This window comes from Saimiri boliviensis, chromosome 2, assembly GCF_048565385.1.
Source record: "Saimiri boliviensis isolate mSaiBol1 chromosome 2, mSaiBol1.pri, whole genome shotgun sequence".
Taxonomy (NCBI): Eukaryota; Metazoa; Chordata; class Mammalia; order Primates; family Cebidae; genus Saimiri; species Saimiri boliviensis.
Genome location: NC_133450.1, coordinates 9,777,695 through 9,792,467, shown reverse-complemented (window position 1 = coordinate 9,792,467; position 14,773 = coordinate 9,777,695). Strand labels below are relative to the sequence as shown.

The window sequence follows — 14,773 nt, the reverse complement described above, 5'->3', positions numbered from 1 at the left end:
GGGAGGAAGGCAGCAAATCACACTGCCATGTGTGTACCTGTGCAACAATCTTGCATGCTCTTCACATGTACCCCAAAACCTAAAATGCAATTGAAAAAAAAAAAAAAACAGCAAGGGACTCACTGGGTCCAGCCTGACAGCAGTACTGGATTCAGAGGTGTTGGTATCCTGGTGACAAGGAGCCTAATGGAGACAGGGCTGTGTGACCACAAGGAAGAATGTGGTAGAGGAACGGCTCATGAGGGAGGGGAAAGACCAGACCCTCATCCTGTGGGCAAGGGCAGCATATCAGCCTGAAAATAAAATGTGAAACCTCAGCAGGCTGGAGTCACAGCTCTGGAGTGAGGTTCCTGAAGGAGGCACCTCCTTGTGCCCGACCTTGGTTCTTGCCTCCTCTCCACCGTACTGAGATGATCCAACCAGAGTCACTATGAGGCTCAGCCGTAAGGGAGCCCTGAACTAGGCAAAAAGTGGGGTGGGGCTGTGCAGGGGCCAGAAGGAGTTGGACGATCTGCTAACTTACAATCTAGTAACTGGAGAAAGAACACATGCATATCTAAAGCTTGAAGTCAGTGCCAAGTATTAATCAGCTCTGTGGGATGCCCTAACAACAGCTATTGCCATTTAAGAGCTGTTGTCATTCAGGGTCACAGCAATCAAACCGAAATAGGGGAATACAGAGGAGGAAGGCCCCCAGCCAGGGTGGCAGAACCAGGATGGCAGACCCCAAAGCTCCTCTGTGTTCCAACATGATGTCTTTAATAAAGTAGAGGGACTCTATTTAATATCAGGACTGGAAGGCGATCTAGTTCTATCTATTCCACATTGTCCTTAGCCAGAGGTCATCTACCTAAATCTTGAACCCACCCTCCACCAGGGATGGGAAGCTCACTACCTATCAAGGCAGCTTCTTTTTCCAAGTTAGGCAGCTCTAACCATTAAGAAAGTCCTCTTGGCCAAGTGTGGTGGCTCACGCCTGTAATCCCAGCACTTTGGGAGGCTGAAGCAAGTGGATCACCTGAGATTGGGAGTTCGAGACCAGCCTGACCAATATGGAGAAACCCCATCTCTACTAAAAATAGAAAATAAGCTGGGCATGGTGGCACATGCTTGTAATCTCAGCTACTTGGGAGGCTTCAGCAGAAGAATTGCTTGAACCTGGGAGGCGGAGGCAGAGGTTGCGGTGAGCCGAGATCGTGCCATTGCACTCCAGCCTGGGCAACAAAAGTTAAACTCCATCTAAAAAAAAAAAAAGAGAGAGAGAGAAAGAAAAAAGGAAGTCCTTTTTTTTTAATGGAGTTCAAAACGAATCTTGAAAAGTAATCTCAAAACCAACATGTCCCAATCTTACGCCTGGTGCTCACTGGTCCCAAAAGATTCAGAGAGCATGTGTCCTGCTGTCACTAGAACCAATCAGGGGGAATCTACCAGGATCTGGGCAGGGTCTTTAGGGGTAAAGGACAAAGGGCCAGATTTTCAGGTCACCTCTTGGCCAGCCCCACCGATTTCCCCTTGAGATCTGGGCCCTTTCCCCAGTTGCAGCTTTAACACAGCCTCGTCTCTCTGGCAGAGCAGGGAGGAGCCTTTTCTGTTCCTTGCCTGCATACCCATGCATCTGACCTCACAGTGAGGTCAGCCCCTTAGTCATGCATGTCCTCCTGCAGACACCCAGCTTTGGCCCACAGCGTGTACTGGCGCCTGGCCTGGCCTTCCAGCCTCTGTCCATCACCTTCCAGAACAAACCCTTGGCACTGGCCAGGTGGCCTCCTCACTGCTACCAGCCAGACCAGGTGTGTGCTTATGCATTCCCTCTGCTCTCTCCTCTCTTTTCTCATGCTTTAACAAAGCCAAGTGACTAAAAATGAGGACATTTTAACTCGAATCAAATCAAGGCCTGAGACCTAACTCTTAACGTGTACCAGGGACACAGGGACAACTTCGGCAATGCCACAAAGCGTCATGAGACAAATCATTGGAACGTTTTATAAGACAACTGACCTAGTGTCTTCCAGGAGGCAATGCCATTAAATAAATAAATAAAATCAAAAGGTGAGTGCAGTGGCTCACGCCTGTAATCCCAACACTTTGGGAGGCTGAGGTGGGTGGATCACCTGAGGTTGGGAGGTCGAGACCAGCCTGACCAACATGGACAAACCCCATCTCTACTAAAAATGCAAAATTAGCTAGGTGTGGTGGTCCATGCCTGTAATCCCAGCTACTGGGGAGGCTGAGGCAGGAGAATCGCCTGAACCTGGAAGGCAAAGGTTGCAGTGAGCTGAGATCACACTATTGCACTCCAGCCTCGGCAACAAAATTGAAACTCCATCTCAAAAAAAAAAAAAAAAAGGGGGGGGGGTGATAGGAGTGTTCTAGGTTAAAGAAGGCAAAAAAGAGATCACAACCAAATGTAACACATGAACCTAGGATTCACTGAATCCTACTTCAAAAACTAAAATAGCTATAAAAGGCATTTGGGGGAATTTAAACATGGACTGGGCATTACGTGGTATTGACGCATGGTCAGTTTTCTTAGATTATGATGATGGTGATGTGCTAAGGAAATTGCCCTCCTTTGTAGGAAATGCATGCTGAAGTAATAAGGAAGCAGGAGTCATGATTTTTGCAAGTTCTTTTCCCATAATTCCACAGGAGTAGAAAGAAAGAGAAGGGCTGGGGTAAAGAGGGAGGGGCAACTGGTGCTTGGAGCCGGGAAGTGTCTCTCCCAAGGTCAGTAGGAGTCTGAATGGGGAGCAGAGTCAGGACTGCAGACTCCCAGCTCAGGGTCCCAGGTGAACACTTTCTGTATAGGTTCACCTGGAACTTCAGACCCAGGGACGTGGGGCCATTGATCAGTGGCAACCCCTGACCTCCCTTCCCCTGGCCCTTCCAAAAGCCCTGCTGAGAGAATCTCCATGGAGATCCAGCTCCAGCCTACCAGCCACTGTGGAGAGGCCAGCGCAGGCTTGCTGAGAGCAAGCCCTTGGAGAGACAGACACTCTCCATTCTTCCCAGGAAGCAGGCCGGCCTCATTCTAGGGGCTGCCCAGGCCCATCCCTGGGGAGCATGCTCGGTGCGAGAACATGCCTGCTCACCCCAAGCCTGAGCGCTGCGGTCCCCCAGGACACAGCATCCAGTTCAGAAGTGCTAGCTGGGCTGTGGGCGGCAACAGGAGATGGACAAGGAGTGTCATTCAGGAAGACCACACGCGTGCCCCCAGAGCCTTCACCACAAATGCCTCCTTCCTTTGTCTACACCCTAAGGACTGGGGAGCTGGGGTGAAGGGGGAGAGAGGAAAGAAGGGCAGAGAGTGGGAGGAAGCAGAAGGAGCAGGGAAAAGGAGAAGGGGGAGGGTGGACGAGCAACAGGTGAAGTCAGATGGGAAAGCAGGCACAGGAACTGCGGGCCGCTGAGCGCTCCACCTGGGGAACCTGGGGTAAGTGGGCGCATTGCCCGGTGGGCTCAGGTGAGCCTATCAGGTCAGCATGTCCTGTGCTGGGCACATCACAGGCAGCTTGGCATCGGCTCCTCCCAAGCCCTTGGAGGAGATGGGGCTGATTAGCTACCTTTATTTTTCATTTATTTTTTCGAGACAGGGATCGGCTCTGTCGCCAGGCTGGAGTGCAGTAGTGCAATCTTAGCTCACGGCAGCCTCCACCTCCCAGGCTCGAGCCATCCTCCCACCTTAGCCTCCCAAGTAGCTGGGATATAGGTGCGTAACGCTATGCCTGGCTAAGTTTTTGTATGTTTTTGGTAGAGACGAGGTTTTGCTATGTTGCTCAGGCTGGTGTCTCCAACTCCTGGGTTCAAGCGATCTGTCTGCCTCAGTCTCCCAAGATGCTGGTATTACAAGAGTGAGTCACCTCACTCGGCCTAGCCTTTTTTTTATTTTTATTTTTGAGATGGAGTCTCTGTCGCTTGGGCTGGAGTGCAGTGGCATGATCTTGGCTCACTGCAATCTCTGCCGCCTGGGTTCAAGCAATTCTCCTGCCTCAGCCTCCCGAGTAGCTGGGATTACAGACGTGCACCACCATGCCCAGCTAATTTTTGTATTTTTAGTAGAGACTGGGTTTCACCATGTTGGCCAGGATAGTCTCAATCTCCTGACCTTGTGATCCACCCATCTCAACCTCCCAAAGTGCTGGGATTGCAGGGATGAGGCACTGTACCTGGCCTGCTAGCCTCTTTAATATGGGAGTAGATGGAGGTGGCACAGAGAGGTTAGGTCAAGTCACATTACAGGCTTGGGATTTGAATCTAGGTCCGCGTGGCTTCCAGTCCAGTTCCTGTGGCCCTTCCCCGTGTAGTCCCCCAGGAGAGCCTGCGGTGAAGTCTGCACGGGGAAGAACACAGAGCTGGGCACTCGGTCTAGAAACAGGCCTTGTGCGGACCATCCCCAGTGCCCAGCCACAGGCTGTGCTGGGGTTGGAGACAGAACTTGCCATCCCTGCTCACCAGACATGGTGTGTGAAGTGGTTCCCTAAGCCCTGGGTTCTGGTGGGTGCTGAACTGTACCATCTGTCTCCCTGCCAGGCTGGGCTCCCTTCACAGATGGGCTGGGGGCTGCCACCAGGACACTTGCCTAGCAGATCTCCCCATGGCCTCCAGGACTCATCTGTGCTGCCTGGGAAAAGTGCAAACTAGTCTTCAGTCCCTTTCAGAAGACCCTAGTATCACTTCCTGCCATTACAGAGCAGCGACCCACCCCCCAGGATGAGAGTGGCTAGGACAAGCTCTACACTAGGAGCTGAGGGAAAGGTGCTGACTGTCCATGGATTTTGAGGAGGTCACCATGACCTATGGAGGTCAGAGTGAGTCGGGCCTTAAAGGCTGAGGGTATGGCCGGGCGCGGTGGCTCACGCCTGTAATCACAGCACTTTGGGAGGCCAAGGCAGGTAGATCATGAGGTCAGGAGTTCGAGACTATCCTGGCCAACATGGTGAAACCCCGTCTCTACTAAAAATACAAAAATTAGCCGTGTGTGGTGATGTGTGCCTGTAGTCCCAGCTACTCAGGAGGCTGACATGGGAGAATTGCTTGAACCCAGGAGGCAGAGGTTTCAGTGAGCCAAGATCAGGCCGTTGCACTCCAGCCTGGGTGACAGAGCAAGACTCCATCTCAAAAAAAAAAGCTGAGAGTTGGCTGCACAGAGAAGACATTCCAGGTTAGAACTGCACCAGCAAGGAACAGCAGGTTGGAGTGAGCAAGCTCAACACCTCCTTTCTCTTCTGTGGAAACTGGCATCAAGAATGTTCTGCGTGGAAAAGACAGAGCAATACCCAGTGTTCTCACTTCAGATTGAACTTTTGCCAGGTCCACCAACCACCCATACTATGCTTTTCATACTGTATTTTTCTTTGAATTGATTCACTTTTTAAAACTTAGCCTCATTAGCAGTAGGTGTCTGTGAAATAATGGATTTGGCATGCAAGTTATATTTTTTCTAAAGCAAATTAAAATAAACACACACGAATGGCTAAAATGAAAAACTTCATCTCTGTACCATGTGAAGGACTACTGGGACTCCACTTTGGGAATAGCTGATGTCCTGATGAGGAGCCAGTGCCTGGAGAGGGGAGGGACTTCCTGAGGTCACACAGTCAGCCTGGAGAGGGGAGGGGTTTGCTGAGGTCACATAGTCAGCATGGGAGGGGAGGGGCTTGCTGAGGTCACACAGTCAGCCTGGAGAGGGGAGGGGCTTGCTGAGGTCACATAGTCAGCATGGGAGGGGAGGGGCTTGCTGAGGTCACACAGTCAGCCTGCAGCAGGGAGGGGCTTGCCTGAGGTCACACAGTCGGGCTGTGGAAGGGAAGGGGCAGTCAGCAGTGACCCACCAGGCTCCCAGCCAGTGCTCCTGCCTCTCCAGCATGACTGTTATACAGACAGTCTGGGGCAGAACTCAGCAGAGAGAGAAGGCAGGTGGGACAGGGACACAGGGTGGGCAAAGCCAGGGAAGTCAGGAGGAGTGGAGAGCAGGGAGACTGGCCCTGGTGGTTGGAGGGCAACCTTCGGAAGTGGGGAAGAGACAGTGGAGAAGAGGGGATTGGGGCTGAGAGAATTAGTGGAAGAGGATGTGTCTGAAGGTGAGGAGTCTTCCCTGGGATTCTCCTGGATTCTGAACTTCTTCCTTCAATAAACAGGCCTTTGTGACTTCGCTCCTGGCTTGATTTAAATCAAATGCAGGCTGGGAGGCATGGTGGCTCACGCCTGTAATTCCAGCACTTTGGGAGGCCAAGGCAGGTGAATCACCTGAGGTCAGGAGTTCCAGACCAGCCCAGCCAACTGAAAATACAAAAATTAGCTGGATGTGGTGGCACACGCCTGTGCTCCTAGCTACTTGGGAGGCTGAGGCTGGAGGATCGCTTGAGCCTGGGAGGCAAAGGCTGCCGTGAGCTGAGTGCACCACCGCACTCCAGGCTCGGCAACAGAGTATACAACTCATCTTCTCGAAAAAAAAAAAAAAAAAAAGAAAGTAAAAAGCAGAGTTTCGTTTTCAGACAAATTCCCAGTGTTGGTTTCCTGATCCTGTGGTGGCGTTTCCTTTCATTTTTCCTCCCTGGGGAGATTTCGGTGAAGAAATAAGCTTGCCCCTTTCTGTCCTGAGATGGGGTGGGAGACTCAAAGCACATCAGGAGATATGGCAGAAGGGAAGGGGATAGATGAGGCCAATGTCTGTTGGGCCAGAAGCATATTTTTACAAAGCACTCGTGGAGCCCTGCTGTATGCCATACCTTGGGCTGGGCAGGGCACTTGCTGTGGCCCACGGCACTCAGATATGTGTCTACCAGGAGGGCAGCACCCAAGGGCCACTCTGCAATGGAGCCCGTTTGCAGGGATTCCCCACAGAAGGCAGCATCCTATGGTGAAGCTAAGCTCCTTTGAGGGCTACCCATCCTGTGCTCCACCCACCCACACATGCGCATCTGTGTTCTCTGCTGTGCCTGGTTTGGGGCTGACATACAGTAGGAGCCACTGGAACATCTCTTGCTGGTTAGTTGGAGCCTGTGTTGTCAGTGGTAGGCAGGGAGGGGTGAGATGGGGTTCCACTCCATTCTCTAGAACAGGGCTCTCAGGCTTCCGTGTGCTTCTGTCTCACGTGGTGGATAGGCAAGGAAACCGGATCAATATGCTGATGCCTTTTTTTATTGCTTTTGTTAAGACAGAGAATGAGAGCATGATAAGCTACTTAAAAGTGTACAAAGTAAGGCTGGGTGCGGTGGCTTATACCTGTAATCCCAGCACTTTGGGAGGCTGAGGTGGGTGGATCACCCGAGGTCAGGAGTTCGAGACCAGCCTGACCAATATGGTGAAACCCCAACTCTACTGAAAATGCAAAAATTAGCTGGGCATGGTGGTGCGCCCCTGTAATTTCAGCTACTCAGGAGGCTGAGGTGAGAGAATCGCTTGAACCTTCAGAGGTGTAGGTTGCAGTGAGCCGAGATCGCGTCATTGCACTCCAGCCTGGGTGACAGAGTAAGACCCCATTTCAAAAACAAACAAAGAAAAAAACAAAAACAAAACCCTGCACAATGTGTGTACAGGCTAGGTAGGATATGTTGTAATAACACATTAACTCCAAAATCATAGCAGCTTATAACAGAAGTTTGTTACTCATGCAAAGTCCGCTATGGATTCCATAAGTGCTCCAAGACAGCAGTGCCTCATGTAGTGACTCAGCAATCCAGATCGAGACAATAATGCCTCATGTAGTGAATCAGCAATCCAGATCACTTCAATCGTGTGCTTTGTCATCACAACGTGACACTCTCCGGCTGTGATGGAAAAGTACTGATTCCTGGACTCCATCCTCAAAATATTGGACTCAGTAGGTCTAGACTGGGACCCAGTCACCAGCATTTCTTAAAAATGGCATAGGAAGTTCAGAGACCTCCCCCACCCCGGATGACCTTGATACAGGTGATCTGTGGGCCGCATTCTGAGAAACCTTGCTCCAAAGGGCAATCTGGCAAAGGAAGAGTCTTGGATTTTCAGTCAGGAGACCTGTGTTCATGGTCCTACTCAGCTGTGCAGCCTTGGACAAGTCACTTAACCTCTCTGCACCTGATGACGTGGTGATAATATCCAGGACTCAAGAGATTTCTGAGGGTGTACTTGTGGGTTAGATACACTAGAGAATCCAAGGAGGGGATGACAATAGGCAGGGAGGTTGCCTTTTTGCACATGGAGGGACATCTCCCCACCCTACTCCTGCCATGACGTTGTCCTCAATTTTGGTGAAGGCTGGTCTCTGCTGTCCGCACCTCCCATGCCGAACCAAACGCAGTTCCAGACACTCAGAAGGGAGTGTGTGTGTTGTTGCTTTGCTCTATCACATAATAGGTTCCTGAGTAAAAAAGGACCCCACAGCCTTTCTAGAAAGTGGGGTATCTGTCCAGGCGTGGTGGTTCACGCCTGTAATCCCAGCACTTTGGGAGGCCGAGGCGGGTGGATCACTTGAGGTCGGGAGTTTGAAACCAGTGTGTCCAACGTGGCGAAACTCCGTCTCAATTAAAAAAAAACAAAAATAAAAATAAAAAAAAGAAAGTGGGGTAGGCATGTGTACCAAAAGCCCCTATGCCAATCTTTGTTTGTGTAAGATGATATTAAAAGATTAAGTCCACTAGAACGGGCTAGGCGCAGGAGTGTGCCCTGAGTTCTTGATGCTCCTTCCTTTCCACCTCTTTTTGGTGGGGGACACTGGGCTTGCTCACCTGCTGCACCTCTGAGCCGCAGCTTCCCTCCCCCAAGGCCCAGCCTGACCCTTGTCTCTCCTGGCCCCTCACAGATGTCCTGGCGTCCACAATACCGTAGCTCCAAGTTCCGGAACGTCTACGGGAAGGTGGCCAACCGGGAGCACTGCTTCGATGGGATCCCCATCACCAAGAATGTGCACGACAACCACTTCTGTGCCGTCAACGCCCGCTTCTTGGCCATCGTCACCGAGAGTGCAGGGGGCGGCTCCTTTCTCGTCATCCCCCTGGAGCAGGTAGGTGGCCCCTACCTTCACCCCAGCTGCAGCCCCAGGGCAGAGAGAAGCCCTCCTTGGTCTCTCTTGGGCCTGATGCCCCTTCTTCTCTCTGAGTTCCCACCTTTTACTTCCTCATCAAGCATCTAGTGACTATGCCTTCTCTAGGGTTTTCCTGAGATTCAGCAGAACAAGTGCAGGCCCTGACCCAGCAGGCCTGAGATTGCTTTTTAGAGCTTGCCTAAAGGTGTGCACTTGGACAAGCCACTCCCTTGGTGTACACAAGGTTCCATTCCCTGAGGGAGTGGAACACTCTGATGTCCAAGACCAGGTCCAGCTCTACCACTCTGTGTCCTGAGTCCTGAGTGTCCTCTTGGTTTGGAGCCAGAAGGGATGAAGACCCAGCCATAGGTATTATACACCGAGCATCTGCAAAAATGATCCACTCTTTTTTTTGAGATGAAGTCTTGCTCTGTCCCCAAGGCTGGAGTGCAATGGCGTGATCTCGGCTCATTGCAACCTCTGCCTCCCAGGTTCAAGCCATTCTCCTGCCTCAGCCTCCCAAGTAGCTGGGATTACAGGCACGTGCCACCACACCCAGCTAATTTTTGTATTTTTAGTAGAGGCAGAGTTTCACCATGTTGGCCAGGATGGTCTCAAACTCCTGACCTCAGGTGATCCACCCGCCTCGGCCTCCCAAAGTGCTGCGATTACAGGCGTGAGCCACCGAGCCCAGCCCACTCATTTTTTTTTTTTTTAATTGCTCTCCACTGAGAGACTGGAAATAATTTACCTTCTTCCCCATCCTCCATCTCGTATCTAAAGAGTTTCCCCTTTCTGTGGCTGCTTACGTGAATATAGCAGATTAAATCTGCAAAGCCTAGATCATGAAATTTTTAAGCCATAGCCATTCAGGCGGAGTCCCCAGAGGCCCGTGGGAGGTCACGCGCTTCAGGGAAAGTGCTCGCTGTCAGTCTCACTTGTTTATGGCTGAGTTCCCCCTTCCCAGGCTGACTCATCCCCACTCCCACCCTCCGCCAAATCGCTCAGGGGGAGGAAGAGGTGCATGTGGAAGGAAGCTTTGGTTCTCAAAATTCACTGTCAGCTGGTAGTGGAGAATGGATTTTTCCAGTCTCTCCTACCCACAGTGGGGGAGCACAGATTTGGAACAGATTTTCCTTTCCACAAAAGGGGCAGCTGCGGGGACACTGAGGACGGAGCCTGGTGCACAGAGAGGTCTGCATTCTGCACTTGCCAGCCTGCGACTGTGGGCATGTCACTTCACCTCTCCGACCCTTATTTTCCTGTAATGGTAAAAGCAGGATCAGAAATCCTCCTCTGTCTGCATCCGCCACGTTGGCCTTAAGCGAGATGATAGACGTGAAGCTCCTAGTGAACCACACGTCACGTTAAGGATGTTTGGTTACTTTTCTGGGAAAGTTATCCGCTCTGCTGGTCAACTTGGCAAAGGCTCACAGCTACTCTAACACATTCAGGAGGATCCTCACATGCAATTTCCCTTCCCTCCTGAATCAGATGGCCTCGGATCTCTGTTGCCTCAGGCATGCACTCAGCTCCATCCATCCAGGCCTGCAGGTCCCCAGGAACAGGTGGGCTGGTTCTTACTGAGGCTCAAACCCGCTGCTGGCACCCTGCCATGTTCCACTTTAGGCTCACAAGGGTCAACAGTCAATACCTCACACCATAACAAAAATTAATTCCAGACGCATTAAAGATATAAACACTAAAAAAAGAAAAGAGGCCAGGCAAAGTGACTCATGCCCATAATCCCAGCGCTTTGGGAGGGTGGATCACCTGAGGCCGGGAGTTCGATACCAGCCTGACCAACATGGAGAAACCCTGTCTCTACTAAAAATACAAAATTAGCTGAGGTTGATGGTGCATGCCTGTAATCCCAGCTACTTAGGAGGCTGAGGCCGGAGAATCACTTGAACTCGGGATGTGGAGGTTGTGGTGAGCTGAGATCACGCCATTGCACTCCAGCCTGGGCAACAAGAGCAAAACTCCGTTTCAAAAAAAAAAAGAAAAGAAAAGAAAAGAAAAGCTACAAGTGTATTAGAGGAAAATGGAGGGCATGTTTAAAATCATGCAATGAGTAAAGGCTTCCTAGGAAAGACAGGAATCCCCCAAATCATAAAAGAAATGATTAATAGATTAGAATATATTTTAAAAAAATAGTTTCTGTACTACAATGAGACACCTAAACAAAATGAAAAGTCAAGCCACATACTTGACTACGATGTTTGCAATATATATAATAGACAAAGCATTTCTGAAAAGAATATATAAAGAGTTCCAGAAAAATCAATAAGAAAAAGGACCCAAAAGAAAAATGGGGCTGGGGCCAGGCATGGTGGCTCACGCCTGTAATCCCAATACTGGGAGGCCAAGGCCGGGGGATCACTTAAGCCCAGGAGTTGGAGACCAGTCCGGGCTCTCTACAAATTAAAAAATAATATTAGCTGGGCATGGTGGCCTGCCCCTGAAGTCCCAACTACTTGAGAGGCTGAGGTGGGAGCATTGCTTGAGCTCAGAAATTGGAGGCTGCAGTGAGCTGTTTTCACTTCACTGCACTCCAGCCTGGGCAACAGAGAAAGATCCTGTGTCAAAATAAAAGGAAGAAGGAAGGAAGAAAGGAAAGAAAGAAAGAAGGAAGGAAAGAGAGAGTCTGGGTGTGGTGGCTCACACCTGTAATCCCAGCACTTGAGGAGGCCAAAGCAGGTGGATCACCTGAGGTCAACAGTTTGAGACCAACCTGACCAATATGGTTAAACACTCTTTCTACTAAAAATACAAAAATTAACCAGGTGTGGTGGCGTGTGCCTGCAGTTCCAGCTACTGGGGAGGCTGAGGCAGGAGAAGTGCTTGAACTCAGGAGGCGGAGGTTGCGGTGAGCTGAGATTGTGCCACTGCACTCCAGCCTGGGTGATAGAGTGAGACTCCAGCTCAAAAAAAAAAAAGAGAGAAAGAGAGAGACAGAGAGAGAGAGAGAGAGAGAGAAAGGAAAGAAAGAAAGAAAGAAAAAGAAAGAAAGGAGGGAGAGAGGGAGGGAGAAAGAAAAGCAAAAGATATGAATAAGCAATTCACAGAAGACAAAAATATATATTTTAACCTACTAATTGGAAAAGATTTAAAAGAGTAATAATCTTCAGTATTGCCAAAGGTGTGAGAGAGCAGGTGCTCAAACACACTCTTGATAAGATGTAAATGAGGCAAGTTGGCGATTTCTATTAATATTTAAGGGTGCATGCCTACTGACCTAGCAATTCCGCTCTAGGAATTCATCCTACAGAAGTATCTTCAAGTGTATTTGCAAAATATGTGTGCAGCATTTTTTAGTACTTGATTATTTTTATAAGCGTCAATTTTTTATTATACTCAATAGAAATAAAATTTCTCTGTGAAATTGCTTAAACGTTTCTATATGCTTCCTCTCAATTTCTGTAATGGTAACAAATGTTTTAGACTGTCAGTAGCACTGGTCTAGAATATGATCGGACTTTGTAAGGACTTCATGGACAGCAGGAAAGAAGGTGCTCTTTACAGAGTTTGTCTCTTTTTATATAGAAGTATGTTATATAAATATACATATATATGTATAAGGTATATTTAATATACATCTTTTTTTAAACTTTGTTCACATGCTGTATAATACATTTCCTTTAACTTGATTAATCATGGACTCATTGTGACAACTCACGCTACCAATTGATTTCTGTTATTTTCTCTCATTTCAAGAAGTTTTCAGTTTATATGCGTACTAAATGATTGTGCAGGTTTTTTTTTTTTTTGCTTTTTTTTTTTTGAGACGGAGTTTCGCTCTTGTTACCCAGGCTGGAGTGCAATGGCGCGATCTCGGCTCACCGCAACCTCCGCCTCCTGGGCTCAGGCAATTCTCCTGCCTCAGCCTCCTGAGTAGCTGGGATTACAGGCACGCACCACCATGTCCAGCTAATTTTTTGTATTTTTAGTAGAGACGGGGTTTCACCATGTCGACCAGGATGGTCTCGATCTCTCGACCTCGTGATCCGCCCGCCTCGGCCTCCCAAAGTGCTGGGATTACAGGCTTGAGCCACCGCGCCCGGCGAGCTTTTTTTTTTTTTTTTTGAGACAGAGTTTCACTCTGTCGCCCAGGCTGGAGTGCAATGACCCGGTCTTGGCTCACAGCAACCTCGGCCTCCTGGGTTCAAGTGATCCTCCTGCCTCAGCCTCCTGAGTAGCTGGGATTACACGGATGTGCCACCATGCCCGGCTAATTTTGTATTTTTATTGGAGATGGGGTTTCTCCATGTTGGTCAGGCTGGTCTTGAACTCCTGACCTCAGGTGACCCGCCCACCTTGGCTTCCCAAAGTGCAGCAGTTTTTGTACTTGGTTTAGTACTCACAGGCATGTGCTTCCGTGACCAGCTCTGCAATATTTTTATGACAGTGAAAAGGTTGGAAACAACCTGCAAGTCCATCCATAAGGAAATGGGGTAAAGAAATCAGGGGAGAGCCACACAAAGGGACACTATGCAGTCACTAAAGTGATGCTGTAGAGCAGTCTCGGTCTCCAGCGTTCAGTCTCGGGATCACGTTCCACTCTGAACGATTACTGAGGCTCCCAAAGAACTTTCATTTATATGAGTTGTTTCTATCAATATTTAGCACATTCTAAATAAAAATGAATAACTTTTTAAATATGCATTTATTAACTTACATAATGATAAATCTGTTTCATAACTTACATCATGATGAGTTCTCCTGAAAAACGTATTTTATTAAAAATAACTATTTTTGGCCAGGCCCAGTGGCTCATGCCTGTAATGTCAGCACTTTGGGAGGCTGAGGCAGGTGGATCACCTGAGGTCGGGAGTTCGAGACCAGCCTGGCCAACATGGAGAAACGCTGTCTCTATTAAAAACACAAAATTAGCCGGACGTGGTGGCATATGCCTGTAATCCCAGCTACTCAGGAGACTGAGGCAGGAGAATTGCTTGAACCTGGGAGGCAGAGGGTGTGGTGAGCCAAGATCGCACTATTGCCCTGCAGCCTGGGCAATGAGTGAAACTCCATCTCAATAATAATAATAATAATAATAACAACTATTTTTTAAGACAAAAAAGTTGAGAAGAATGGCATCATTTTACACTTTTGCAAATCTCTTTAATATCAGTCTGGCTTATTAGAAGACAGCTGGCTGGCTTTGCATATCACACACCATGTAGCATTTGGAAAATCCCACTCTACACTGGAGAGTGAAATGACAGATGATGTCTTTTTATTAGGAGAATACTTTTGACACAGTGGACTGCATAAAATGGTCTTGGGGATCTCCAGGCATCCCCAGACCGTACACTGAGGACCAACGATACAGAGTAATATTTAACCAGAGAAAATTGTTTATATGATGCACCGTTATGTGAAGAAATGCAATGTATGATTAATTACCTTAAAAATATCTATCCATTTACCTATCTGGAAGTGACTGCAAAAATATACATCAAGTGTCAGAAGTTATCTCCCAAGTACTGGGACCATGAGTGCTCTTTAATTTTCTTTTCCCTTGCCTATATGACCTAAATTTCTTACAAGGAGCACTGAACGTTTTGTATTTTTGAAAAAAAAAAACAACAAAAAAAAAGCATTCGCTGATATGAAGTGGGAGCCGTTGAAGTTTCAGAGGCCCTGCAGGCTGGAGAGGGGCTCAGTGCAGGATATGCACCCGGGCACGGAGGAGGGGCCCCGTCTGCTCGATTTGCCTGCTGCCCTCCGGCCAGATGGATGTTCTCATCTACCTTGAACATCAGC

At 49.0% G+C, this 14,773-nt stretch overlaps 1 protein-coding gene across 2 annotated transcripts in view; it reads left to right on the top strand.

Moving 5' to 3' along the window:
- Window positions 1-14,773, top strand: part of CORO2B (coronin 2B) — a 152,320-nt gene that overhangs the window by 63,966 nt on the left and 73,581 nt on the right. For both annotated transcript variants that reach the window (XM_039469245.2, XM_074392745.1), the window contains exon 2: window positions 8,783-8,983. In XM_039469245.2, the coding sequence (XP_039325179.1) occupies window positions 8,783-8,983 (201 nt within the window). The remainder of the gene's footprint in view (window positions 1-8,782; window positions 8,984-14,773) is intronic.